General features: G+C 41.2%; 1 protein-coding gene across 1 annotated transcript in view; it reads left to right on the top strand.

Moving 5' to 3' along the window:
* Window positions 1-689: 689 nt before the first annotated feature.
* Window positions 690-26,534, top strand: part of LOC141146954 (RNA-binding protein 45-like) — a 36,295-nt gene continuing 10,450 nt past the window's right edge. The window contains exons 1-7 of the mRNA XM_073633828.1: window positions 690-1,078; window positions 3,655-3,777; window positions 7,863-7,989; window positions 9,394-9,516; window positions 12,250-12,429; window positions 14,212-14,341; window positions 17,878-17,974. Coding sequence (XP_073489929.1) covers window positions 800-1,078; window positions 3,655-3,777; window positions 7,863-7,989; window positions 9,394-9,516; window positions 12,250-12,429; window positions 14,212-14,341; window positions 17,878-17,974 — 1,059 coding nt within the window. The 5' untranslated portion in view covers window positions 690-799. The remainder of the gene's footprint in view (window positions 1,079-3,654; window positions 3,778-7,862; window positions 7,990-9,393; window positions 9,517-12,249; window positions 12,430-14,211; window positions 14,342-17,877; window positions 17,975-26,534) is intronic.

Genomic DNA, 26,534 nt, shown 5'->3' with positions numbered 1-26,534 from the left:
CGATCGTGTCACGGAGCTGCAGAACAGAGAATTGCCTATGTAAACAAGGCATTTCCCCGTTCTGCCTAGTGATATGACAGAGATCACTGCTCCCTATCATCAGTAATAGTGATCGCTGTCATGTGAGTGGAAGCCCATCCCCCCCACAGTTAGAATCACTCCCTAGGTAACCCCTTCATCGGCCCCTAGTGGTTAACCCCCTTCACTGCTAGTGTCATTTACACAGTAATCAGTGCATTTTTATAGCACTGATCGCTGTATAAATGCCAATGGTCCCAAAATAGTGTCAAGTGTCCGATGTGTCCGCCATAATGTCGCAGTCCCGATAAAAATTGCAAATTAAAATATAATAATAAAAATGCCATAAAACTATCCCCTATTTTGTAGACGTTATAACTTTTGCACAAACCAATCAATATACGCTTATTGTGATTTTTTTTACCAAAAATATGTAGAAAAATACACATTGGGCTAAACTGAGGAAAAAAATAGTTTTTTTATATATTTTTGGGGGATAATTATTATAGCAAAAAGTAAAAAATATTGCGTTTTTTTTTTAATTGTCGCTCTTTTTTTGTTTATAGCGCAAAAAAGGGCCTCTACATCTACTGCATTATTATCCTCCAGCCGGCAGAGGTCGCTGCGCAGAAAATGAGTCTCGCCAACCAGCTGGGTACACACAGACCGCTATACTCCCACGTCACCGGAAAGGGCGGAGCTTGGCTGCTTGGAGGCCTGTGTTGGTGTGTCTTGTGTTTATCTTCCAGTCAGCTGTAATCCCTCAATTTTCAGCGCCACTATGGAGGACAGCAGCGGCTTCCGCCCCTCAGTCGGCAACCTGGACGACCCTCCTAACAGCCGGGTGTTTCTGGTGGTGAGCCGGTCGGTATCGGAGGACATCATCCGGGAGAAGTTCTCCGCGTTCGGCGAAATCCAGGACGTGTGGGTGGTGAGGGACAAACAGACCAAGGAGTCTAAAGGCATCGCCTACGTCAAGTACGCCAAGTCCTCCCATGCCTGCCGGGCGATGGAGGAGATGCACGGCCGTCACCTGGGAGAAAGCAGCAAGCCCATCAAGGTGAGGGCCGCGTGACGTCATCCCCCGGCCTGACCACGTGGCTGCGAGTCCCCGGATCTCCGGACAATGGCGGATCCCTGGCCAGGCCTGATCACTGCAGGCGTGTTCTATATATCCCCCCAATCAGCCTGTGCTCCATCCCTTGGCAGCATTATACACACATCTATATAGAGAGAGATGAGATCTCTCTATATATTTTTTAATATATATATATATAGTTGTGTGTGTATTTGGTAAATCTTGCCGTCACTGGCTTCCATATTTCCACCTACCAGAGAATGATGTAATCTGTCCTGGGTGCTCATGTACTGGATTTGTAGTGCTTCTGATCTGTGAATGAAATGAAGGAACTACAACCCCCATCTTCTACTGTGGCAGACAGCTTGTAGATCTCAATGGGCTGGGATTGTGTTGATCAGCTCATTCAGAGGTCCATTGATTTCAGTGGGCAGGATCGGTTTAGGAGCGGTGAATACATCGCTCCAAAGATGCGGCTGGCAGGAGTTTTTTTTTCTTCTCCTGTCAGCGCACCTCTTCAGTGTGAAAGCCCTCGGGCTTTCACACTGAACAAACAGCAGCGGCAGTTTTGGGTCGGTTTGCAGGCGCTATTTTTAATGCAATAACGCCTGCAAACCGCCCCAGTGTGAAAGGGCTTGTACAGATAACCAGTGCGCAGATTAGCAGTGCAGCGCCAACAGTGCCCATCATTGTGGCATATTAGTGCCGCCACATCAATGATGGAGAAAAATTACTTATTTACTAAATTTTCTGACAAACTAAGAAAACTTCTTTCTTTTTCAACATTTTTGGTCTTTTCTCGTTTTTGGCAAAATGATTAAAGTTTCATACGGGTACAGTGTTGCATAACTGCGCAATTGTCATTCAGAGTTTGAGAGCTCTGAAATTTTGGCCTGGGCAGGAAGGAGGTAAAAGTGCCCGGTATTGAAATGGTTAAACTGAAAGCCCATAGAGGGGCCCAGGCAGCCAGCTGGAGGGAGAGCATACAGGAGCCTGGCACTGCACCACTGATTTGTGGGTCTAATGCTATGCAGGCTTCTGTAGGGAAAAAGTGCATTTATTTTTTTTTTCCTAAGGCCCCTTTCACACTGCTGCGATTTTGCTGTGATTTCACGGCCGCGGTTTCAGGGAATGCCTGTGTAAATTTGAGGTCTATGGACTTCAACTCGCATCAAACTTGGACCAAAGTAGTACAGGGACTACTTTGAAGTCGGTGCGACTTGAAGTCACACAGATATGAATGGTACTCATAGGAAATTGTGGGGTACGACTTGTCATGCAACTTTGCAGTCCCAATTTACAGGACAAGTCGCAAAATTGAAAGGGGCCTAAAAGGTCAACTTATCCTTTAAATAATGTCCCACTGGGTGCATATGCATTGCACCATGAACCTAATGCGCTAGCTGGGAAATAATTTTATTTGCATGTTGCTATAGTGACGGCAACGTAAACACTGTCAATATTGCACGTGCGCTCCCATTGTTCTAGTGAGAAACATTTGGTTTCCACATGGTGATATTGGCATATGCATTACTGGGTTGGCAGCACTTACCTTGCCAGTACTATTTTAACATATAAACTGAATAATTCCAGAGCATGCATGCTTGTTTGGAGGTGCATCCAGCGCTAAAGCAGGGAATCCTTTGGTTTAACCACTTGCCTACTGGGCACTTTTACCCCCTTCCTGCCCAGGCCAGCTTTCAGCGCTGTCCCACTTTGAATAACAATTGCGCGGTCAACACCGTACCCATTTTTTTTTTCTACACAAATAGAGCTTTCATTTGGTGGTATTTATTTACCACTGGGTTTTTTATTTTTTGCCAAACAAAAAAAGACCCGCAACTGAAAAAAATTTTTTTTTTTCATTGTTTGTTATAGGGCTGGGAGATTTTATTAAGAAAAAAATCTTCAATTTTCTTAAAAAAAGCTCGATTCATGATTCGAATCGAGTTTTTTTGGGGTTTTTTTGGACATCGCGCCGGTCCTGAGGAGCTGCATGCATTAGTTTTTAGGCGAGGCTGCGGATTCGGCCTAGTCCGCGGCGTCCAGCCGAAGCCGCGGACTAGGCCGAAGCTGCGGCCTCGCCTAAAAACTTATGCCTGCAGCTCCTCAGGACCGGTGTGGTGAAAAAAAAAATATATAAAATTGATTTGCTTAAATTTTGAATTGATTTGACCTCTCAACTCGATTCAAGATTTTAATTGATTTTTCCCCAGCCCTAGTTTGTTATAAAATTTAGCAAACGGATAATTTTTCTCCTTCGCTGATTGACACTGAAGATGCGGCACTGTTGGGACCGATGTCCTTTTAACAGAAGCCTGTTATCGGTTTTCTTTTCTCCGCATGCTGTCAGTGTGAGGGGAAATAAAGCCAATAACCAGCTTCTGTTTACATCCTATGCTGTGGCTGGAGGTGTTTGCCTTTCATATGTTGAACATTTTAAACCTAAGTCATGGAAATTGTAAGCAGATTCAGTCACTTACTGTTCCATTAAAATGTTTCAGTTTTGTAGTAAGCCTTGGCTTCACATAGATATTAACAACATCCTTTTAATGTAGGTGTTTATTGCGCAATCTCGGGGGTCTTCAAATCACAGAGATGTGGAAGATGAAGAATTAACTAGGATATTTGTGATGATTCCTAAGACCTTCACTGAAGATGATGTCAAGAATACATTCAAGGTACCACACATACTTGTAATTAACCACTTAAAGACCAGCCTCGTTTTGGATTTTAGGTGTTTACAAGTTTAAAACAGGTTTTTTTGCTAGAAAATTACTTAGAACCCCCAAACATTATATATTGTTTTTTTTTCTAACATCCTAGAGAATACAATAGCGGTCATTGCAATACTTTTTTTTGCACCGTATTTGCGCAGCGGTCTTCTAAGCGCACTTTTTTTGGAAAAAATTCACTTTTTTGAAAAAAAAAATAAGACAACAGTAAAGTTAGCCCAATTTTTTTTTATATTGTGAAATATAATGTTACGCCAAGTAAATTGATACCCAACATGTCACGCTTCAAAATTGCGCCTGCTCGTGGAATAGCGTCAAACTTTTACCCTTAAAAATCTCCATAGGCGACGTTTAAAAAATTCTACAGATTGCATGTTTTGCGTTACAGAGGAGGTCTAGGGCTAGAATTATTGCTCTCACTCTACCGGTCACGGCGATACCTCACGTGTGGTTTGACCACCGTTTTCATATGCGGGCGCTACTCACGTATGCGTTCGCTTCTGCGTGCGAGCTCGTCGGGACAGGGCGCTTTAAAAATTTTTTTTTTTTTTTTTATTATTTATTTTATTTTTTCACTGTTTTTAAAAAAAAAAAAATTTGGATCACTTTTATTCCTATTACAAGGAATGTAAACATCCCTTGTAATAGAAAAAAGCATGACAGGTCCTCTTAAATATGAGATCTGGGGTCAAAAAGTCCTCAGATCTCATATTTAGACTAAAATGCAAAAAAAAAAAAAAAAAAAAAAAGTCGTTTAAAAAAATGACACTAAAAAAATTTGTGCCTTTAAGAGAGTGGGCGGAGCCGTCGTAATGACGTCGCTCCGGCCGTCACATGGTATGGAGACGGGTAGGCGCCATCTTGGCCTCACTTGTCTCCATACCTCAGCAGGGAAAGGACCCGATCGCCTCCGCCGCTACCGACGGCTCCGGTAAGCGGCGGAGGGTGCGGGAGAGCGGCGGGAGGGGGGGTGGCACCTCTCCCGCCGCCGATAACGGTGATCTCGCGGCGAACCCGCCGCTGAGACCACCATTATCGTGTACAGAATCGCTCACTGAAAAGATGGATATCTCGGTTGTGGCAGCAGCTGCTGCCGTTACCGAGATATCCATCTTCAAAAAAATGACGTATATATACAGTGAGCGGGGCTGAAGTGGTTAAAGTGATTGTAAAGGCTCGTGGGTTTTTTTTTTTTTTTTTAAATAACAAACATTTTATACTTGCCTCCTCCTGTGCAGTTGGTTTTGCACAGAGCAGCCTGTATTTGCCTCTTCTCCCTCTTTGCTGCTCCTAGCCCCTCCCTCCTTTTGAGTGCCCCTTAGCCAGCAGCTTGCTACAGGGGGCACCGTGTATCCATTCAGACACAGAGCCCCGCCCCCTCTCTCCCCTAAATGGTTGAGACTGACAGCCGTGGTAGCCAATGGCGCAGCTGCTCTGCCAATCGGTGTCCTGGATGGCTAAAGGGGGTCACGGACGTCGCTGGAAAATGGGCTCAGGTAGGTAATTAGGGGGGGGCTGCTACACACAGGTTTTTTTCTCTTAATGCATTAAGAGGGAAAAAAACCTTCTGCCTTTAAAACTCCTTCAATAAGATAAAGCATTACATTTAGGATACTATATATTACTCTGATAATTTCAGTAATACATCCTCTGCTGTTCATAATGTATGGGGGCTGTCGTACGTTCACCTGATTGTACTAAGGGTCTGTGTCGATATGCTTTTTGTTCACTTTAAACAGGTTTTGCCTTCCCCTCTAAAACAATGAAAATTTCAATTGAAACAGAAGGTTTCTCTAAAGAAGGTCAACAGAGAGCACTATGGTCAAATACAAAACCAGCTTTATTAATAACCAAAAAATATATAACCAATTAATATATCAAAAAGTGAAGATATAAGCAATATGGACAGACGGTTATCACAAACAAATTAAAATGGACAACGTTGTCACAGGGAATATTTAACATCAAATGGGAGCCGCGGCAACACGCCCACACATACACATCATACATACTAGATATGGGGTATATTGAATTAAGGATAGTCCTGCACAATAGATTGGAGATTAATGGAAAGTATTCCCAGTGTAGAGTATCCAGTAGGGCAGGAACAGTCCTATATCACTAGTTTGGTGATGTAAGCGGGTGGATGATCTGACAAATCAAAAAGTTGGACCATAGATGGAGCGATCTCTCAAACGATCATTGTACTCAGTGGTTATTTAGATCACAGCTGATGAAATAGATTACAAACGCTTTCCAAATTGCAGTAAGAATGGTTGTACAGACATCTACAGAGGCAGCAGGATAAATGTCCTTGGAGACAGCATTTAAGGATGTTTCCTTAAATGCTGTCTCCAAGGACATTTATCCTGCTGCCTCTGTAGATGTCTGTACAACCATTCTTACTGCAATTTGGAAAGCGTTTGTAATCTATTTCATCAGCTGTGATCTAAATAACCACTGAGTACAATGATCGTTTGAGAGATCGCTCCATCTATGGTCCAACTTTTTGATTTGTCAGATCATCCACCCGCTTACATCACCAAACTAGTGATATAGGACTGTTCCTGCCCTACTGGATACTCTACACTGGGAATACTTTCCATTAATCTCCAATCTATTGTGCAGGACTATCCTTAATTCAATATACCCCATATCTAGTGTGTATGATGTGTATGTGTGGGCGTGTTGCCGCGGCTCCCATTTGATTTTAAATATTCCCTGTGACAACGTTGTCCATTTTAATTTGTTTGTGATAACCGTCTGTCCATATTGCTTATATCTTCACTTTTTGATATATTAATTGGTTATATATTTTTTGGTTATTAATAAAGCTGGTTTTGTATTTGACCATAGTGCTCTCTGTTGACCTTCTTTAGAGAAACCCTCTGTTTCTCATCCCCCCTTTTTTTGCAATATGTTTAAAAGGCCAACTTGAACTGCATCCAGGCTTTTTTCCTGTATGATAGGTCTATACTTACCCGCTGGAACTAGCCACCACTATTAATATTCATTGGTTGATCCGGGCAAAAAATTCCTGTTTTTTTTTTTCAATTGAAACAGGTCAAAGGCAACTGTCCATAAATTCTGAATGATCTCAGAAACATCTCAAAGTGATGCTATTGACACAGGCCCCATAGCCTATTACACACGGCCTGAATATTGGATGGCATTGGCCGGTTCAATAGAAACGGGCCAACATTCGGCCCGAATGAGGTACAAATCACATGCAATGTCTAACATCGCAATAGTGTGAACCCGGCCTAAAATCACTAGAAGAGATTTAAATATAAATGACAACATCAAGTAGGGAAGAAAAAAAGGTTACACAATATAAATTCAGGAGTTAGATTCTCACTGCTTATGTAAGTGGCATTAAATCCGACTGCAAGTAATTTCACAGAACATGAAACTGAGTTATCGCTTAAAGTGGAGCTAAAAATGCCTTCCTGCTCTCATTCTTTGGCCTGTACATTGAGTTGTGCATGTGTAGCACGGATCCTGTGTGCACAGATAACCAAACTCCTGTGCAAGCAGAGGAGTGATGTCGTCCCGCATCCAGTGAAGATGGCTGCAGTCTGGCATCTGGAAGAAACCAGGTAGAATATGCCAGCAAGGGTAGGTATTGCAGGCTTTGGTTCTGCTTTAAAATGCATGCTAATATGCAATATAAAATTCCCCTAGCCCCCTCAATACATAGAACTGCAGGGCAATATTAAACTACTCTGACTTTTGTGGCAACCCTCCATGTCTGTAGCCTGGTCAATAAAATTCTAGTGCAGGACTGCCTGTGCTTTTGCAGCCCTTTAACGTATCTGTATTGCGGGAATAAGGTCCCGTGTAAGACTCTGGAATGGTAGCATTGAGGTGTTAGATTTTTACAGACCGGACTGGAAATGGTACAGGCCGCAGCCATCTGAAGTGGGGGGGGGGGGGGGGGGGCAAAACTTTTAGATTTAGAATGAAACATTTATTTTAATTTGACAAAGCAGTGACCTTTTTTTATTTCATTCATTTTTTTTTTTTACCAGGAATATGGCCATATTGAGTATTGCTCAATTATCAAAAATAAAAGCACAGGTGAAAGTAAAGGACTGGGATATGTGCGCTTCCTGAAACCTTCCCAGGCTGCCTTGGCGATAGAAAACTGTGACCGAAGTAAGTGGTTGTGTGTCCATTGTGGTGTGTCGTCCCCCCCCCCCCCCCTGCCTTCACTCAGTAGTCTAGTTGGACTTTACCTCTTCTACCTGAGCGGTCTTTTTGGTTCCCATATTTGCTTTTCTGTTGTAAGTAATTAGTTTCTAGTTTTTGGTAGTCCTTGTAAAGAGCAATTGCATATAAAACGGGTAACCGTCTCTATGAGCTAAAAAGAAATGAAAGGACACTGAAATCTAAGCACAGAACAGGAAACAATCGGCCATTTTTGCTGCAAGGCCCAGCCACTAGCAATTTTATGCAGGAGACAGGAGTTTTGGTGTTCAAGAGGAACTGCAGTCTGCTCACATAATTTGTAATAAAAACATCTTTGCCATTCTGAATTAATTTCTCCAACCACTTTGCACATTTTATATATACTGTTATTCTGTACTTGCCAAATATGCTACAGAAATCTCCCTCCTTGCAGCCATTTTAACTGTGGGCAGCTGAATCTGCTGCCTGTTCATTTCCTGTATTTACAGAGACACACCTGCAGCTCTCATTGGGCCTTTTATGAACCCCCCCCCCCCCCTTCCTGGCAAACTCTCACAGAGTGAGAGAGAGAGAGCTGTGCATGATGTCATAAGCCTAGGCTTTTTACCAGACAAACAGGAAGTCGGCTATATAAAGGATTTACTGGCAGAAAAAAATGTTTTACTATCCAAAGTTGAGACCACAAGGGCAGAGGATTTAATAGATGGAAAGCTGAAAAAAAAATGACTGATGGACAGGAATAACCGTTTTTAAAGGATGCAACTGGTGAATTTTGATTTATTGTAGGGTTTACTTCAAAGAAATAGCATTTTTCCTCTGCATGAATAGATTAATAGATGATGTCACAATATTCAGTAACAGTGTGTTTTTTCAGAAAAGTTGTACATTTTATCTTTTAATTTTAAAATACATTTATTGAGCTCCAAATAAATGACTTTTCCCTTTTGCTGAGATGTCATCTGTCTGCTGCACGGAAGAAAAATATGTTCTTGTCTGCTCTTCACCAGTGATCACCTTGCAGCATTGTAACTTTTCAGCAAATCAGAAAGTTAGTTATTTTGAAGAGAAAAGCAGATAATATAATTTCTGATCAGCAGGTGAAACGTTTTAAAATATTTCAGTGGCTGTCATGTATTCCCTTGTTATGCACTTTTTCTTTTATATTTGCTGGACAATTAAAATGTGATTTTTTTTTTTTTTTTTTTTTTTTTTTTTTTTTTTATTTGCCTGTACACATTTTATGATGTAGAATTTGTCCAAATATCTGGGTTGCAATTTGCTTTATAAATTATCTGTATCTTGGGTGTTATTTGGAAGTCATCCCACATACTACTGCTCTTAAAGCTTCTGTTGTATTTTATTGCTTTGCAGATTATAAGGCTATTCTGGCAGAACCCAAAAACAAAGTTGGAACATCAGATACCCCAGATTACCACAGTGTTTCTCGACATCCAGAACCACTGCTTGAAGCAGCTGCACCCTTATATCCTTATGGTAAGTTTTTCTTAATTTTCTGCACTTTTTTTGAAGTGTCTGTCATGTCATATTGGATCAATGAACTGAGTTTACTCTTTTTAAATCCTAATCACAACAGAAACTACCCAAATGACCCTGATTAAAAGTTTACATACCCCAGTTCTTCTCAGATGGTAAAGCAGCCCATTCCTCTTGGCAAAAAGCCTCCAGTTCCTGTAAATTCTTGGGCTGTCTTGCATGAACTGCACGTTTGAGATCTCCCCAGAGTGGCTCAATGATATTGAGGTCAGGAGACTGAGATGGCCACTCCAGAACCTTCAATTTATTCTGCTGTAGCCAATGACAGGTCGACTTGGCCTTGTGTTTTGGTTTATTGTCATGTTGGAATTTCCAAGTACGTCCCATGCGCAGCTTCCTGGCTGATGAAAAAGTGTTTTTTGATAACATACTGCATTCATCTTGCCATCAATTTTGAACAAATTTCCTGTGCTTTTTTTTTTTTTGTAGCTCGCACATCCCCAAAACATCAGCACTCCACCTCTGTGTTTCACAGTAGGAATGGTGTACCTTTCATCATAGGCCTTGTTGACTCCTCTCCAAATGTAGTGTTTACGGTTGTGGCCAAAAAGCTCAGTTTTGGTCTCATCACTCCAAATGACTTTGTGCCAGGTTTTAGGCTTGTCTCTGTGCTGTTTGACGTACTGTAAGCGGGATACTTTGGCATTTGCATAGTAATGGCTTTCTTCTGGTGACTCGACCATGCAGCCCATCTTTCTTCAAGTGCCTCCTTATTGTGGATCTTAAAACAGCCACACGACTGTTTTCAGAGTCCTGTATTTCACCTGAAGTTTTGTGTGTTTTTCTTTGCATCCCAAACAATTTTCCTGGCAGTTGTGGCTGAAATTTTAGTTGGTCTACCTGACCGTGGTTTGGTTTCAACAGAACCCCTCATTTTCCACTTCTTGATTAGAGTTTGAATACTGCTGATTGGCATTCTCAATTCCTTGGATATCTTTTTATATCCCTTTCCTGTTTAATACAGTTCAACTACCTTTTTTCCGCAGATCCTTTTGACAATTCTTTTGCTTTCCCCATAACTCAGAAACGTCAGTGCAGCACTGGATGAATGATGCAAGGCTCTGTCAGGAGTCCAGAAACTCATTGACCTTTTATGCTCGCACACTAATTACAAGCAAACAGATCACAGGTGAGGATGGTTACCTTTTTAATAGCCATTCAAACCCCTAAACTTTTGATCAGGGTCATTTGGGTAGTTTCTGTTGTGATTTATGTTTTAAAAAAGTAAACACAGTTGATTGATAATAAATGGCTTCAGCCAAACACTAACCATAAGTGAAAGTAATGTTTTTGTGTTATCATTCATATTCTCTGAAAAATGGCCATGAAATCATAATTTCTGCCAGGATATGTAAACTTATGAGCACAACTGTATTTTCATCTTGGGCAGCAATTGTTTTTTGGCTACTTAAAGGAGTTTTAAACCCAGGTGTTTTTTTACCTTAATGCATCCTATGCATTAAGGTGAAAAAAACTTCTGGCAGTGACCGGCCCCCCAGCCCCCTCCACCCCACGTTTTACTTACCTGAGCCCCTTCATCCCCTCGGCGGAGACGCGCGGTCCTTCTCCGCATGAGATCCCAGCTCTTGACTGGATAGATTGATAGCAGTGCAGCCATTGGCTCCCGCTGCTGTCAATCAAATCTAATGACAGGAGGAGCTGCCGAGAGACCCCAGAAGAGGAGGATCGGGGCCACTCTGCAAAACGAGCTGCACAGTGGAGGTAAGTATGACATGTTTGTTATGTGTAAACCTTCCTGTTTTTAAAAAAAAAAAAAAAAAGTTTGTATTGCTTATTATAACAAATAACGCATATAAAAAAACAGGTTCATGAATTGACCCTTAAGTATATATGTTAGGACAAAATCTCATATATAAATATCTCAGAATTTGCATTTAAGCCCTGTACCAACCTTGGTGCCCCCTCCTCCACTTCTTCGGTCTAGGTAGTACTCCGTGTTGCAAAACGTAGTAGTGAGGTGACCATGTCAGCACTGCAATCTTCCTCATTGTATTGCGAGCACAGTGCTCCATGGTGATGACCCCCGAGGGAGCATGCCGTCTTTTCTAAAGCACTGGGTTGAATGGCTCTGGGATTCATTTAACCCAGAATAGGACCAATGTTGGAACCTAGAGGGGCAAATCTGCGTTGGACAGGGCTAGAGAAGAATTGAGTTGCTTTTTACATTTTGTTTAGACACAGATTTTAAAAAGTCATAAAACAAATTGAGATATATATAATATATTTACCAGCAATGTGTGCATGCGTCGTGAAATATGTCAGTGGCTCAAGTATACATTGTACGTCATAGGACAAAGGAAAATTGGGAAGGCTGTCTGGGTCATTGAGGTACTGTATTCAAGGATAAAACTAAAACACAGTTGGGGGAATTCATAAAGAAGTGTGTTGGTGTAAGTTACATTTTCAAATCTATTGTGGAGAAAGGACAGTTGCAAATTCTCTGAACCCTAAGAATACTTTCTTTTTACTTTTCATTCATACAAGCCTATTTAGCAAATTTTAATACATGCAATTACGAAGTTTAGCAAAATTAACTGACCTTATTTTGTATTTACCAGTAAACATGTTATACATTTATGTTGCTGTTTCTCTTGTTCTAAAGAGCCAGATGTGTAATTAACGTTTTTTTTTTCTTTTTTTTTTTTTTTAAAGATCAGTACGATTATACAGCTTATGATAAAGGTGGAGATTCTAGGAACCAGGAAGCTGTGTCTAAGCGTCTCACTGTTGTATCCCGGGTGCCACTTCTTCAGGAGCAGCTATACAGCTTGTTTGACCTTGTTCCAGGGCTAGAGTTCTGTGAGGTTCAGAGGGATCTCTACAGTACTTACTGTAAGACTTTTTTTTTCTTCTAAATCTACTTTGAACTTTAATTTTTAAAATGAGGGAGGGAGACTTATGAAACGGAAATTCTAGCATTATGAGGGTGAAAAGTGCTGTGTCTTGCATTTTGTTTCACATTTTTTTTTCTTTTTTTTTGTCACAGCAAGGCTGCACTATGGGGAATTGTGGGGGTATCACAGCTCGTAGGGGGCAGTGTCTGCAGGGATGCTGGTTTACACATGCATGATGTCATGTGACTAAGGTGGTGCTTCATATATGCCCAGATCTGTAACTTCTCCATCACAGATTTTGTGAAGATATGTGGATATGATTAAAAAGTATGGCCCTTTATGTTTACTCTCAGCAGATACTCTCTATAATTTGAGGGCTGCAGCCTAAGATTTAGCTTTTTCATAAATAAACACAGAAATAATTTTAAAGGGTTTCTGGTAGGCAGAGGCACATTTTAAAATTGCATAATAGTCATTGGCTTAACACTTAACCTATTGGGTAGTATTGTCTCCCTAGTAGGGCAGAATGCTGCCTAGGAGCCACACCTGACATGTATGCACTTTGTTCTTTCTATGGGATGCAGGTGGTTGACTTTTATATAAGTAAATATACACACAAAATAATCACGCTAATCAAGTATATATCTATCATAGTGTGTGTGCACAAAGACACGCTAAAAAATTTAGTGTAATGTGCAAAAAAGATATACAACAAATCCACTGATTTAAATGAATAAGTCTAACAATTTTATAATTACACTGATCGATTAAATGTACTGAGTGTTGCAACGCAGATCTCTCGATCTCTCTCTCGATCTCTCTCGATCTCTCTCGATCTCTCTCTCGATCTCTCTCTCGATCTCTCTCTCGATCTCTCTCTCGATCTCTCTCTCGATCTCTCTCTCGATCTCTCTCTCGATCTCTCTCTCGATCTCTCTCTCGATCTCTCTCTCGATCTCTCTCGATCTCTCTCTCTCGATCTCTCTCGATCTCTCTCGATCTCTCTCGATCTCTCTCGATCTCTCTCGATCTCTCTCGATCTCTCTCGATCTCTCTCGATCTCTCTCGATCTCTCTCGATCTCTCTCGATCTCTCGATCTCTCGATCTCTCTCTCTCTCGATCTCTCTCTCTCGATCTCTCTCTCTCTCGATCTCTCTCTCTCTCGATCTCTCTCTCGATCTCTCGATCTCTCTCTCGATCTCTCTCTCTCTCTCGATCTCTCTCTCTCTCTCGATCTCTCTCTCTCTCTCTCGATCTCTCTCTCTCTCTCGATCTCTCTCTCTCTCTCGATCTCTCGACTCTTACCAGGTAGTAGGGACCACCTATTGCTCCAATAGTGTAATATCATTTAAAAAGTGCTTTATTGAAGAAAAAAAAGCAAAATGGCTACTTACAAGGTTAAAAAAAATCATATGCGCAAATATAAAATCCTTTTGCCAGCAAACAAATGAACACCTGTCCTTCCTGGATCACATCCAGGTGCGATGGCGTCAACATATAAGTAATATGTCGACTAGGAGAAATCTAAAACTTTAAAGGCTTTAGTTTACCTTTTTTGGAAAAAAAAATGCACATATTTTTGCAGGGGGGAAAAATGTGCATTTATTTTTATCAGTTGTACAGAATGTCCGTTCTAAAGCTGGAAGAAGTGTCAATGAACTAAAAGGGACTTGTAGTTTTTTCATTCACAGATTTCTGTGAATGGGTTACATGGCTGTACTGGATTTTTTGTGATTTCACTAATCATTTTATTTTTCTCCCTCAATTTCCTTTTGGCAGCCCATGCTGTGGTTCAATACCAAAATATTTCATCTGCTATTTATGCCAAATACAAGCTACATGGCTTTGAGTACCCACCTGGAAATCGTCTTGGTGTGACATACTTAAATGATGGTGGCGATGGCACTGAGTGAGTATACTATTGTAAGCAGGCCTTTGCCTTTTGCCTTGTCTCTGTAATTACCAATCTTGGAACCCCAATAATTTTAATATGAAGGCAGGTTATCTGATTTGGGAAGACTTGCCCTTTTTGTAGGGTCTCCTCTTCCATCATTTGTCAGGCATAGTTGAATGTTTACAACAAATTTTCTACTCTAAAGGACCATTCAGACAGACTATACTTTGTGCTAACACTTGTGTGTAAAAGCAACATGCTGTCATGCTTTAAAGATGAACTCCACATGTGGATTATTATTGCATGGTTACATTGGTCCAGCTCAGACCAATGTAAGTACACGTTATTCCTTTGAAAAGCAGAGAATTAATAGTAGTAGTAGATGCTATTACTCTGGTCGCTGCAGCCTTCCATGTCCTGTGCCCTGTCCTGGGAGGCAACATCATGATGTCCACCTTGTCCAATCGGGAAAACTTCTTGTATTCATTTAAAAAAAAAAAAAGTGTTCTGTAAAGAGCAGCCGTGCCAAGTGCGCAACCCCCTGTGTTCACTATGCAGAAGGGCAGCTGCTGGTAAAGGACCCAGAAAACCATGGCAATCCCTGTAAATACTACAGTGTTTCTTTGCTTTCACAGCAATCCCAGAGTTACAGGATATGCATATGTACATCATGCTGGACAAATGTAACTATGCAATAAAGACTATATATAAAGCTTTAAGGTGCCATTGAAAAACTGCTACCTTGCTTTGTTCTAGCACATGACAAAATGCACAGTACTGCAATGCATCAGTGTTAATGGGACCTGAGGTTTCCTGATCGATAGCCAATATTATAGCACAGTTTTTAACGTATATTTTAAATCCATATACAGTATCTCACAAAAGTGAGTACACCCCCTTTACATTTTTTGTAAATATTTGATTATATCTTTTCATGCAACAACACTGAAGAAATGATATTTTGCTACAATGTAACGTAGTGAGTGTACAGCTTGCATAACAGTGTAAATTTGCTGTCCCCTCAAAATAACTCAACACACAGCCATTAGTGTCTAAATCGCTGGCAAGAAAAGTGAGTACACCCCAAAGTGTCAATATTTTATGTGGCCACAATTCTTTACCAGCACTACCTTAACCCTCTTGGGCATGGAGTTCACCAAAGCTTCACAGGTTGCCACTGGAGTCCTCTTCCACTCCTTCATGATGACATCACGGAGCTGGTGGATGTTAGAGACCTTGAGCTCCTCCACCTTCCATTTGAGGATGATCCACAGATGCTCAATAGGGCTTAGGTCTGGAGACATGCTTGGCTAGTCCATCACCTTTACCCTCAGCTTCTTTAGCAAGGCAGTGGTCGTCTTGGAGGTGTATTTGGGGTCGTTATAATGTTGGAATACTGCCCTGTGGCCCAGTCTCTGAAGGGAGGGGATCATGCTTTGCTTCAGTATGTCACAGTACATGTTGGCATTCATGCTTCCTTCAATGAACTGTAGCTCCCCAGTGCCGGTAGCATTCATGTAGCCCCAGACCATGACACTCCCACTACCATGCTTGACTGTAGGCAAGATCCACTTGTCTTTTGTACTCCTCACCTGGTTTCCGCCACACACGCTTGACACCATCTGAACCAAATACGTTTATTTTGGTCTCATCAGACCACAGGACATGATTCCAGTAATCCATGTCCTTAGTCTGCTTGTCTTCAGCAAGCTGTTTGTGGGCTTTCTTGCACATCATCTTTAGAAGAGGCTTCCTTCTGGGACAGCCATGCAGACAAATTTTATGCAGTGTGCGGCGTATGGCCTGAGCACTGACAGGCTGACACCCCCCCCCCCCCCCCCTTTCAACCTCTGCAGCAATGCTGGCAGCTCTCATACGTCTATTTCCCAAAGACAACCTCTGGATATGTCGCTGAGCACAGGCACTCAACTTCTTGGGTCAACCATGGCGAGGCCTGTTCTGAGTGGAACCTGTCCTGTTAAACCACTGTATGGTCTTGGCCACCGTGCTGCAGCTCAGTTTCAGGGTCTTGGCAATCTTCCTATAGCCTAGGCCATCTTTATGTAGAGCAACAATTCTTTTTTTCAGATCCTCAGAGAGTTCTTTGCCATGAGGTGCCTTGTTGAACTTCCAGTGACCAGTATGAGAGAGTGAGAGCGATAACACCAAATTTAACACACTTGCTCCCCATTCACACCTGAGACCTTGTAACACGAACGAGTCACATGACACTGGGGAGGGAAAATGGCTAATTGGGCCCAATTTGGACATTTTCACTCAGGGGTGTACTCACTTTTCTTGCCAGTGGCTTAGACATTAATGATTGTGTTAGTTATTTTGAGGGGGCAGTGAATTGACACTGTTATACAAGCTGTACACTCACTACTTTGTAGCAAAGTGTCATTTCTTCAGTGTTGTCATATGAAAAGATATAAATAAAACATTTACAAAAATGTGAGGGGTGTACTCACTCTTGTGAGATACTGTAGATGAGCTGTTTTGTACCTTCTGAAAGATGTGTTAATTTCAGCTACTGTTGTAATTCATACGTCCCTGCCATACATATAGCCTGGGCGATAATGTTTTTTTATGCTTAGTGCCTGCAACATTTTAGGCTGACGGCATTGTACTGTGCATTGAAACATCTTCAGCTGTTTGCCACTGCCATGAAATAAGGACCCGGGCATGCCAGAGTCATGGTAGTAAATCTGTAACTTTTGCACCCCATCGCCTTGGCTTATAGATTACACTCTTTTTGATTTCAGACAGTAATATTAACACACATAGCCAACATCTGCATTACAAAGATGCCAAATTGCTGCATACATGTACCTGTGATGATTTTATTACAGGCCACACAACTGAAAGGCAGATGAAGGTGAGGTACTGGTGATGGTGAATGGAAATGGTGATCTTTTTTATAGTAACTTTTTTTTGGTTTTTAATTTTACGTAGGTATCCTGATTTAAAAAAAAAAAAAAATCTAATATAACACCGCTTCATCATTTAATGCAGTTATGTTTGTTTTAGTTCTTGTGTTTGTTTGGACATTCTTTTTATTCTATAAACAAAAAGGAAAAAAAGGGGCGTGTGTATACTATTTCGTGTAGTACTTTGTCCCATGTTGCTAGGTGCTCATAACTCTCTAGCTATAGTGGATCCAACAACAGCTAAGAAAGATGGCTGCTTTATAACACCAGCTTGTCTTGTCTCTGAACACTCTCCCAAGATGAGCAGCAGGAGGAGAAATTTAGAAGAGGGGACTAATCAATTATAGTTCATTAAATGTTTCAACACTCCTTGGTCTTTTAATATGCTTATCAATACATGCTACTTTGATCAGTCAGATAAAGTTCAAGTGCATACTAAGGAAGTATTTTGTGACATGAAAGTTTGGGCCGGACCCTCTGATTTCTCCTGTATTGTAACTGGACTGTCTGCCCTCATATTGTAAAGAGCTGCATAAACTGTTGGCACTATAAAAATCCTGAATAATGACATTCAGGACAATGTTTTAACATATTCACATACATGTTTTCTTCTCACTGTAGTCTGCTTAGAAAAATGGCCTCTCAGATGGTGGCTGCCCAGGTAAATTCGATAGTATGGGGATCCCAAGTTCCACAGCAATTCCCAGCAGCAGCCCCTGTAAGTAATCTTCATTCTCTTTCTGTGTACCATTATGTGATATTGTGCTACCTAGTTATAATAAAGCTGAACTCTAGTTAGATCTGACAAAATTTAATGCAGAACTGTAACAAAGCAAAATTTCATTCAAAAATAGGAACATAAAAATAGCCCTTTCAGAAATAAAATAACAAATTGGACATTAAAAGGAGAAGCCGCACAGAGGAAGGATTTTACAGGTAAATACCTTTTTTAAAATGCGCACACAATTTTAGAGAAGATTGGTTTTGAAATGAATAGTCTGACAACAGGGACTCTTTAAGGACCTACGGGAAATGAATGGTCGGGGGTAACACAACATTCTTGCATAGGTGTAAATGCTCTTAAGCATTAGCATTAAGCATTAGGCCTAGTTCGCACAGGCTTACTTGAGCATATGCTTGTGTGAGGGCTGTGTTTGCTTGCACAGGTGTTCCATTCATGTCAGTTGGGGCGCAGTGACTGCACGGACACAGACTCTGCTCCCAATTTGACATCTCTGTGGGTCCCTGAACTTGCACTGTTTGTGTTTTTGGGAACCCGCACTCGCATGCCTGCCAAATTTGGGGTTTGCATCTGTGACCATGCAGCAGCTGCTGCGTCCCAGTTGACGTGAATGGGATTACCCCACAGAACATCTGTGCATCCCTATGCAGGCAAACACAGCCCTTGCACAGGCTTACGCTTAGGTATGCCTGTGTGAACGAGGTCTTACAGTAAGCTAATGGCTACAAAAAAAAGTAGAGACTATATTCTTAAGTCGGCAAGTAACACAGGTAACCTTTTTTTTAATTTTTATATTCTTCTTTTTATATTGCTAGTAAGTGGGTGCAATTTGATTTATTTTATCAGTGTCCCTGTTTAGTTTTATGGCATAGATCTTTATTTCCCCCGGCACTGAGGGTCAAATTTTATATCTTGCTGGTTTAGGCATTTCATTTATTTTAATGTTCCTAGGCTTCTCTAGCTCATTGTAAGGTTGTCATGGCAACAGCACTTCATGACTCATCAAGACTGTTCCATGTTGTGTCCAGCTCAAGGTTTATGTTGCTGTTCTATTTAATGCCACGTCTTGCTGGCATTTGCTCTTTATTTTTTGCTGACTGTAAAAGGCATTCAAGGATGTAAATAAACCACCTACACAAGGAGAGCAGAGATGAGCAAATTGATCCACGAATCAAGTCCTTTCTGACGCAAACCCATTAATTTGGTCTGAGACTAAACAAAAAGTTGATGGCTTCATTCAAATTCATCACATTGAAAGTAGTAGTAGTGCTCTTTTAATTCAGTTTGTATACATTTTCTGCTTCGCCACATTTACATGTCATATTTTTTTTTTTTTTTTTTACTGATTAGAAATACTTTCAGGTAAATGCACTATACACCAAAGCATGTGGATACCACCATTTACTATTATATAGAGAAATCCTATAAAACCTGCATCAAGTCAAAAATGTTCTCCCAAACCCCCACCACCCACATCCCAGTACCAGACCCCAAACCTACCTATACCAATGCCCTCACTGGTCTAAAAACACGCTCCCATTTGGGGGGGTCATTTTAGACCAGTGAGGGTATTGGCTTGGGAGGGGATCTAGTCGTGGTATAGGGAGGGGGGGGGGGGGGTCTGTTTGGGGGGGTGTACGTTTTTTTTTTTCTGTTCAAAAGATTGAAACAATGGCAGGTTGAATTCACAGTGTAGCGCTGAGGAACTGCGTGTTACAATAACCTGCATTGCTGTGAATGCTGCATGCATTTTTTTTTTTTTTTTTTTGGACCATTGGGAAGCCCATTCAAATGAGTAGGCTCTCCTAACGCAGTGCACGTTAATTTGCAACCTAACATGTAATAACACTATGCAACAATATGAACCCAGCCTTAACCACTTCAATACTGGGCACTTTCGCCCCTTTGCATACCAGGACAATTTTCAGCGTTCTTGCACTTTCAGTAAGAATTGTGTGGTCATGCAACACTGTAGCCAAATTACATTTGTATCATTTTGTTGACACAAATAGAGCTTTCTTTCGGTGGTATTTATTCACAAATCAATTTTTCTATTTTTTGTGCGAAAAAAAGAGCGGAAATTTTGAAAAACAAATATATTTTCTACTTTCTGTTTTAAAAAAGATCCAACAAAATCTAGTTTTGTAATACATTTAAGCCAAAATGTATTCTGCTACATATTGGCGTAAATTATTGAGGATATTTGGATTTTTTTAAAAATTATTTATTTTTTTTTTTTTACTGCAGCCTATAAAGCATTGCACCTGTGATTAGCAGATCTCAGGTGCAATGTCAAGCTTCTGTAGACACTCAGCACAGCTCAGTGCCCATATGGGCAGACATTTATTGAAGTGCAGGAACAATCAATGAACTGAGGTTGCTCACCAGCACCTGTGCAGTTAATTGAGAACTAGAAGCTGTCTGCTGCAGTGGTAGATGGGACTGTGAAGGAATGAGACAGCTGTGTCTTGCCCCCTTGCATAATGGCGATATGCCTTGTTTACATAGGCAGATCGCCATTCTGCCTGTACCGGGGATGATTGTGGGTGGCCGGCGACCCGTCGATTAACATCCCCACAAGCCAATCATGGCGTGATGGCGCCATTTAGTGGCAAATTGAACGAAACGACGTACGGGCACATCGTTTCACGCAATAGCCACATTGCTGCAGTAAATGCATGGTGGCTGGTCAGCAAGTAGTTAATAACAGGTCCCTTACTATGTACAAAGGACCAAGAAAACAGTATGGGTCAGATTAGTAGCAGGCTCCAGGTGTTCTATGTGCCATGTTCACACTGCTATGCAGCTTGGATGTGCAGTGCAGTGAGCTCTGGTAAAATGCTGACATGCTGCATTTTACTGCAGCACACAGGCACCACGTCACAGCAACCTACTGCGCTGCAGTGCATTGAAAATTTGCACTTTAAAGTTAGCACAAAAAAGGAAACTGATGAGCTTTAACCACTTCAATACTGGGCATTTTTCGCCCCCTTCCTGCCCAGGCCAATTTTCAGTTTTCAGCGCTTGTAACATTTTGAATGACAATTGTGTGGTCATGCAGCACTGTACCGTATGAAATTTTTTACCCCACAAATAGCTTTCTTTTGGTGGTATTTGATCACCTCTGCGTGTGTTTGTTTTTTTTTTTTTTTTTTTTCTTTTGCGCTATAAACAAAAGAAGAGTGACAAGTTTGAAAAAAACACTATTTTTTGCTATAATAAATATCCCATTAAAAAAAAAAAAACAATTTTTTTTCTCAATTTAGGCTGATAATGTAGTATTCTACATAATTTTGGTATTGCAATAAGCGTGATTGGTTTGCGCAAAAGTTATAGCGCTTACAAAATAGGGGACAAGTTTATGGCATTATTTTTTTTACTAGTAATGGCGGTGATCTGCGATTTATTTATTTATTTTTTTCTCGTGACATTGTGGCGGATATATCGGACACTTTTAACACTATTTTGGGACCATTCACATTTACACAGTGATCAGTGCTATAAAATGCACTGATTACTGTATAAATGTCACTGGCAGGGAAGGAGTTAACAGCACTAAGTGGCGATCAAGGGGTTAAATGTGTTACCTAGGGAGAGATTCTAACTGGGGGGGAGAGGCTGACTTGGGGAGGAGACCGATCGTTGTCCCTATATACAAGGAACACACGATCAGTCTCCTCTCCCCTGACAGGATGTGGATCTGTGTGTTTAAACACACAGGTTCACTGTCCTGCTCTGTAACTAGCGTTCGTGAGTGCCCGGCAGTCATTGCGGGCGCTGGGCACGCGCATCTGCTCCTCTATGACGTGGCAGGCACGCACGCCCTCCATACCACTGGGAAGCCGAGGATGTCATATGACACCCGCCCAGGATGGGAGATCCCATCTGTGGACATCATATGTCTATGGGCGGGTAGGGAAGTGGTTAAAGTGATTGTTTAACAAACCTGTTATACTTGCCTTTTATACTTAGCTGCTCTGTGCAGTGGTTTTGCACAGAGCAGTCCCAATCCCCCTCTTCTCAGGTCCCTCACTGGCACTCCTGGCCTCCCCTCCTGCCGGTTGCCCCAAAGCAAACCACATGAAGGTAAAAAACCTTGTGCCTTTACAACCACTTTAAAGCGGAGCTCCACCTTAAACAAAAATATTAAAAGCCAGCAGCATTCAATTACTGCAGCTGCTGACTTTTAATAAATGGACACTTACCTGTCCCAGGGTCCAGCGAAGCCGATCGATCGCTCGTCTCTCGGCTGCCCCCACCGCCATCCTCGGTCAGGGAATCAGGAAGTGAAGCGTTGCGGCTTCACTGCTTGGTTCCCTACTGCGCATGCGCGAGTCGCGCTGCGCGTCTACACTCGTCCCCGTTGTGTTGTGGGAACTGTGTGTTTCCCAGAACACACCGGGGGGGGGGGGACCAGGCATTTGTGGCTAGCTATTCCCGGAAGTGGGTGCAGATACCTGTATTATACAGGTATCTGCACCCCCCTCCCCCCTGAAAGGTGCCAATTGAGGCACCGGAGGTGGGGAGGAATCCGATGAGCGGAAGTTCCACTTTAGGGTGGAACTCCGCTTTAATGTCTGAAAGTACAAATCAGAGCCAGTATTCAGTAACTGTCAGGTTATGCCTTCCTTGCTGAATTTTTCTGTCTCCACCTCTTAGAGACAGAAGTTGGCTGTGGCTGAATTTTCAGATTTTACTAGGTTCCGTTGAGGACCTGAACTGAAGAGGGTGTTTACCTCACCTTTTTCCCACATTACACTTCTCTTATTGCCCTTTTAAAGAGCCTTTCTTTCAAATAAGCTCTTTGGAAACCTCTAAAATTCCAGCTTGGCTCTGTACGTGAGTATCATCATTGGTCACCAATGTGATTGATTACTTTGTTGACCAATAGGGAGGGTGGGAGTGACGGGGCCAAACTTGAGTTGTGTCTGAAGAGTCGAGATTTTTTTTTTTTTTTTTTTTTTTTTTTTTAAATGTATCTTTGTCATGCAGTGTTCAGTAACTTCTTCATATCCATATTAGGGCTGAGCGATTTTTCTAAAAAAAAAAAAAAAATCTGCGATTTTCTTAAAACTCGAATCACGATTCGAATCGAGGTTTATTTATTTTTGGTCAAAGCGCCGGTCCTGAGGAGCTGCTGGCAGGAGTTTGTAGGCAAGGCCGCGGCTTCGGCCTAGTCTGCGGCGTCTGGCGTCGCGGACTAGGCCGAAGCTGCGGCCTCGCCTAAAATCTTCTGCCTGCAGCTCCTCAGGACCGGCGCGGTAAAAAAAAAAAAATCTAAAAAAATCCATTTGCTTAAATTTTGAATCGATTTGACCTCTCAACTTGATTCAAGATTTAGATTGATTATTTTTCCCCAGCCCTAATCCATATAGGAAATGTATGTGCTAGAGCAAATTCCTACCAAACCTGGGCAGTGCAAGCTAAATAGATAGCAAAAAAATGTTTCAATGTCTTTTCAGTTTGCATTGCCCAGGTTTAAGAGATTTGCTCTAGCATGTATTCTGTATCTCCTAAAGTCCTAGCCAGCTGGTTATACTCGTTGTGTGCATCTGTCAGAACCTGCTGTCCTATAATAAAGTAGAGGTGATGTGCTCTACTCCACATTTCACCGACCTAATATATAATTTTATTTCTAAACTTGAAATATTTTTTTCATTCACAAATTTTCCAAAACAATGTGTCTCAATACTAACAGGGACATCATAGAGTCTTAGGCTGTCCATATATTATACAATTTTCTTGTACAACTTTCCTTTTAGATTTACCAAAACCATATAATATGAGGTCAGACCTAAACACTTTCAATTTGTATGCAATCAGGCAGGCCCTTGCACTACATAGTTGAAGGTAAATCTAAAGAAAATTTGAATAAGACAACTGTATAGTGTATGGCCAGCTTAAATCAAAGGAGTCTCGCCTCATTGTGAGGACGCATATTTTTACTGCCACAGAAAGGCAGGTGAGACTTCCCTGTCAATATTGAACCACTTTTTGTTTTGAAAGTTTTATTCCTGAACTTACATTTTATTCCCTTTTTTCATTTCATAAAAGTTATATTGACTTCATTGCGCTTGTGTTCCTTCGAGAAGTAAGAGTTCCTCTGTGGCAGTGGCATATGGGACTTAAAGTTTTTTTTGTTTTTTTATTCACAGAATTCAAATTAGACAGACAATCCTGTGATCTTGTAGGGAGGCAGTTTGAGGATGGGGGGCTGCAGACTGTGACAGTGTTTCATGTCGCCCTAATATGGGTTTAATATGAAACCTAGTCAAAAAGACCTGGCTTTTAAATAAGGCTTTCCTATTTATCCTATTGTTTTATCCTTCTTTAGATACTGTTTCATACAAAAATAGATTTTTACTTTTTTTTTTTTTTTTTTTTTTTGTAGCAAACAACAATAATACCTTGGATTATGAGCATAATTTGTTCCAGAAGCATGTTTGTAATCCAAAGCACTCGTATATCAAAGCGAGTTTCCCCCCCCGTAAGAAATAATGGAAAGTCAGATGATTTGTTCCACAACCACTGCTGGTGTATGCAGTACTGTATGTGGCCAGAGGTGCGGGGATGCTGGTGACGCTCAGACACTCGGGAACGGTTGACGCTCTGACGCGCGTTACACCCGCCCCACCCAGCTGGGAGTGTCTGAGTTCTCCAGGAAGCGCTGGGAGCCACCAGCACCCTCGGACCTCTGGCCACATATGGTAATATATACACCAGCGGCTTGAGTCCCGGTCGTCTTGCGAGACAGCGCTTGCAAATCAAGTCAGGATTTTTTTTTTGTTTGTTTTTTTTTTTATATATCGCTCATCTTGCGAAACGCTCGTATACCGCATTACTTGCAAACCGAGGTATCACTGTACCAGGAACAAAATTTTGGTGTCCTGATGGACAGGACAAATCCTAGAACATTCACACTTCATAGTAACACCTTTTTTACCTATCAAATTTTGGGGAAAATGTATTTTTAATCACTTCAGCTGAAGGATGCTTTAAAACATGTCTTTTTTAACAGGTTGCAGCCTTTGTGAATATTCTAATAATGACATACCCTGATGGTCAGTCCCTGCACACTGCTAGGCAGCGCCACCCATGTGACATCGTTTATGCCTGACATTTGGACACTCAAGCACAGCGTTGTGGAAAGGCAGGGGGAATGTCACATGTTTTCACATACCTAGAAGTATTGGAATTTTCAAAGTTGCTTCATTTGGGGCAAAGTGACCGTGTCACTGAAAACCACCATAGAAAGAGTAGTTATTATTTAACTACCTGCTGCCGGCAAACAGCCAAACACCACGACATACCCATACGTCAGTGTACTTCCTGGTTTATAGGCGCACATGTGCGAGCCCCTTGTTGACTTGTACTGTGATTGAAAGCGGCACACGTATTTCAGTCAATCCAGGTACAGATCTGTGTTTGTAAACACCGTCTCTGGCTGGATTTCTCCCTGCTGTTCAGAACTGAACGCAAGGAGAGAAACCCAGCCAGATCTGTGAGTAAAAGCAGCACACATACACCTGTTATACACACAGTTAACCCCTTGATTGCCTCTAGATGTTACCCCTTCCTAGCCAGTGCCAATAGTACAGTGTTGGTGTACGATATTCTCACTGATCACTGTATTGGGGGTTAGAGATGTGAAGGCCCGGAAAAAAAGGAAAAAAAAACTTTTTTTTTTTTTTTTCTCCTGAAGGCTTTTTTGTTTTTTTACAAAAAATTGAAAAAAGAAAAAATGGTGAAATATTTTATTTTAACATGATGAATAATTAAGACAGGATGTTCAAATATTTTCCAAATCATTTCTAAAAAAAAAAATGTATATGAGATTATTCTAATTTCTGTGCACTGAGTGAGGACTAGCAAGTCCTAGGTAATAAACTGAACCCTCCAATGCAAGAACAGTATGCATTTCTTCCTTCAGGAGGTGCTGTTCTGCTATTGTAACAAGAACCGGTCCAGTCAAACCTTACGTTTTTAGAAGTTCCTAAATGTGATGACGGACAAAAAAAAAAAAAAAGAGTAGCTGCAGAAGCAGAGACGGATACTGCCAATTTCAGCTCAGAAAATGATTCTGATTAAATGTCCATTGAAACTTAGTCCCACTCTTCTTAACACTTCTCCCATCTTCAATTCTTTTTATGAGAATGGGTTTTTATTTAATACTGTGGAGAGGAAATATGAAAAAAATTTACTTTTGGTTTTGAAAATTGTTTTGTGAAGGCTTTTTGGCTGTTCCACATAAACTAGTAAGCAGTTCAGGAGATTGTTGCTCCTTCTGTTACAAATAAATATTATAAAAAAAGCAAATTCTATTTGTGATAATTATTTGGCTACACGATATTTTTAATATGCTAGTTGTGATAATTTTATGCCAAGTCAAATTGTCCATAGTCCTATTTTATGTTCCTAAAGTAACAGAATGACTTTCAATCTTAAAAAGACAAAAAAGTGCTAATGTAGCATTTATTTCAATTTTTCCGAAAAAATGTCTTTTTTTTTTCCCCCCAAAAAAACGGGAAAAAAAAGT

Source organism: Aquarana catesbeiana, linkage group LG06 (assembly GCF_042186555.1).
Source record: "Aquarana catesbeiana isolate 2022-GZ linkage group LG06, ASM4218655v1, whole genome shotgun sequence".
NCBI classification, from domain to species: Eukaryota; Metazoa; Chordata; class Amphibia; order Anura; family Ranidae; genus Aquarana; species Aquarana catesbeiana.
The sequence above is the reverse complement of the archived record's forward strand: the minus strand, read 5'-3'. Positions and strand labels throughout refer to the sequence as shown.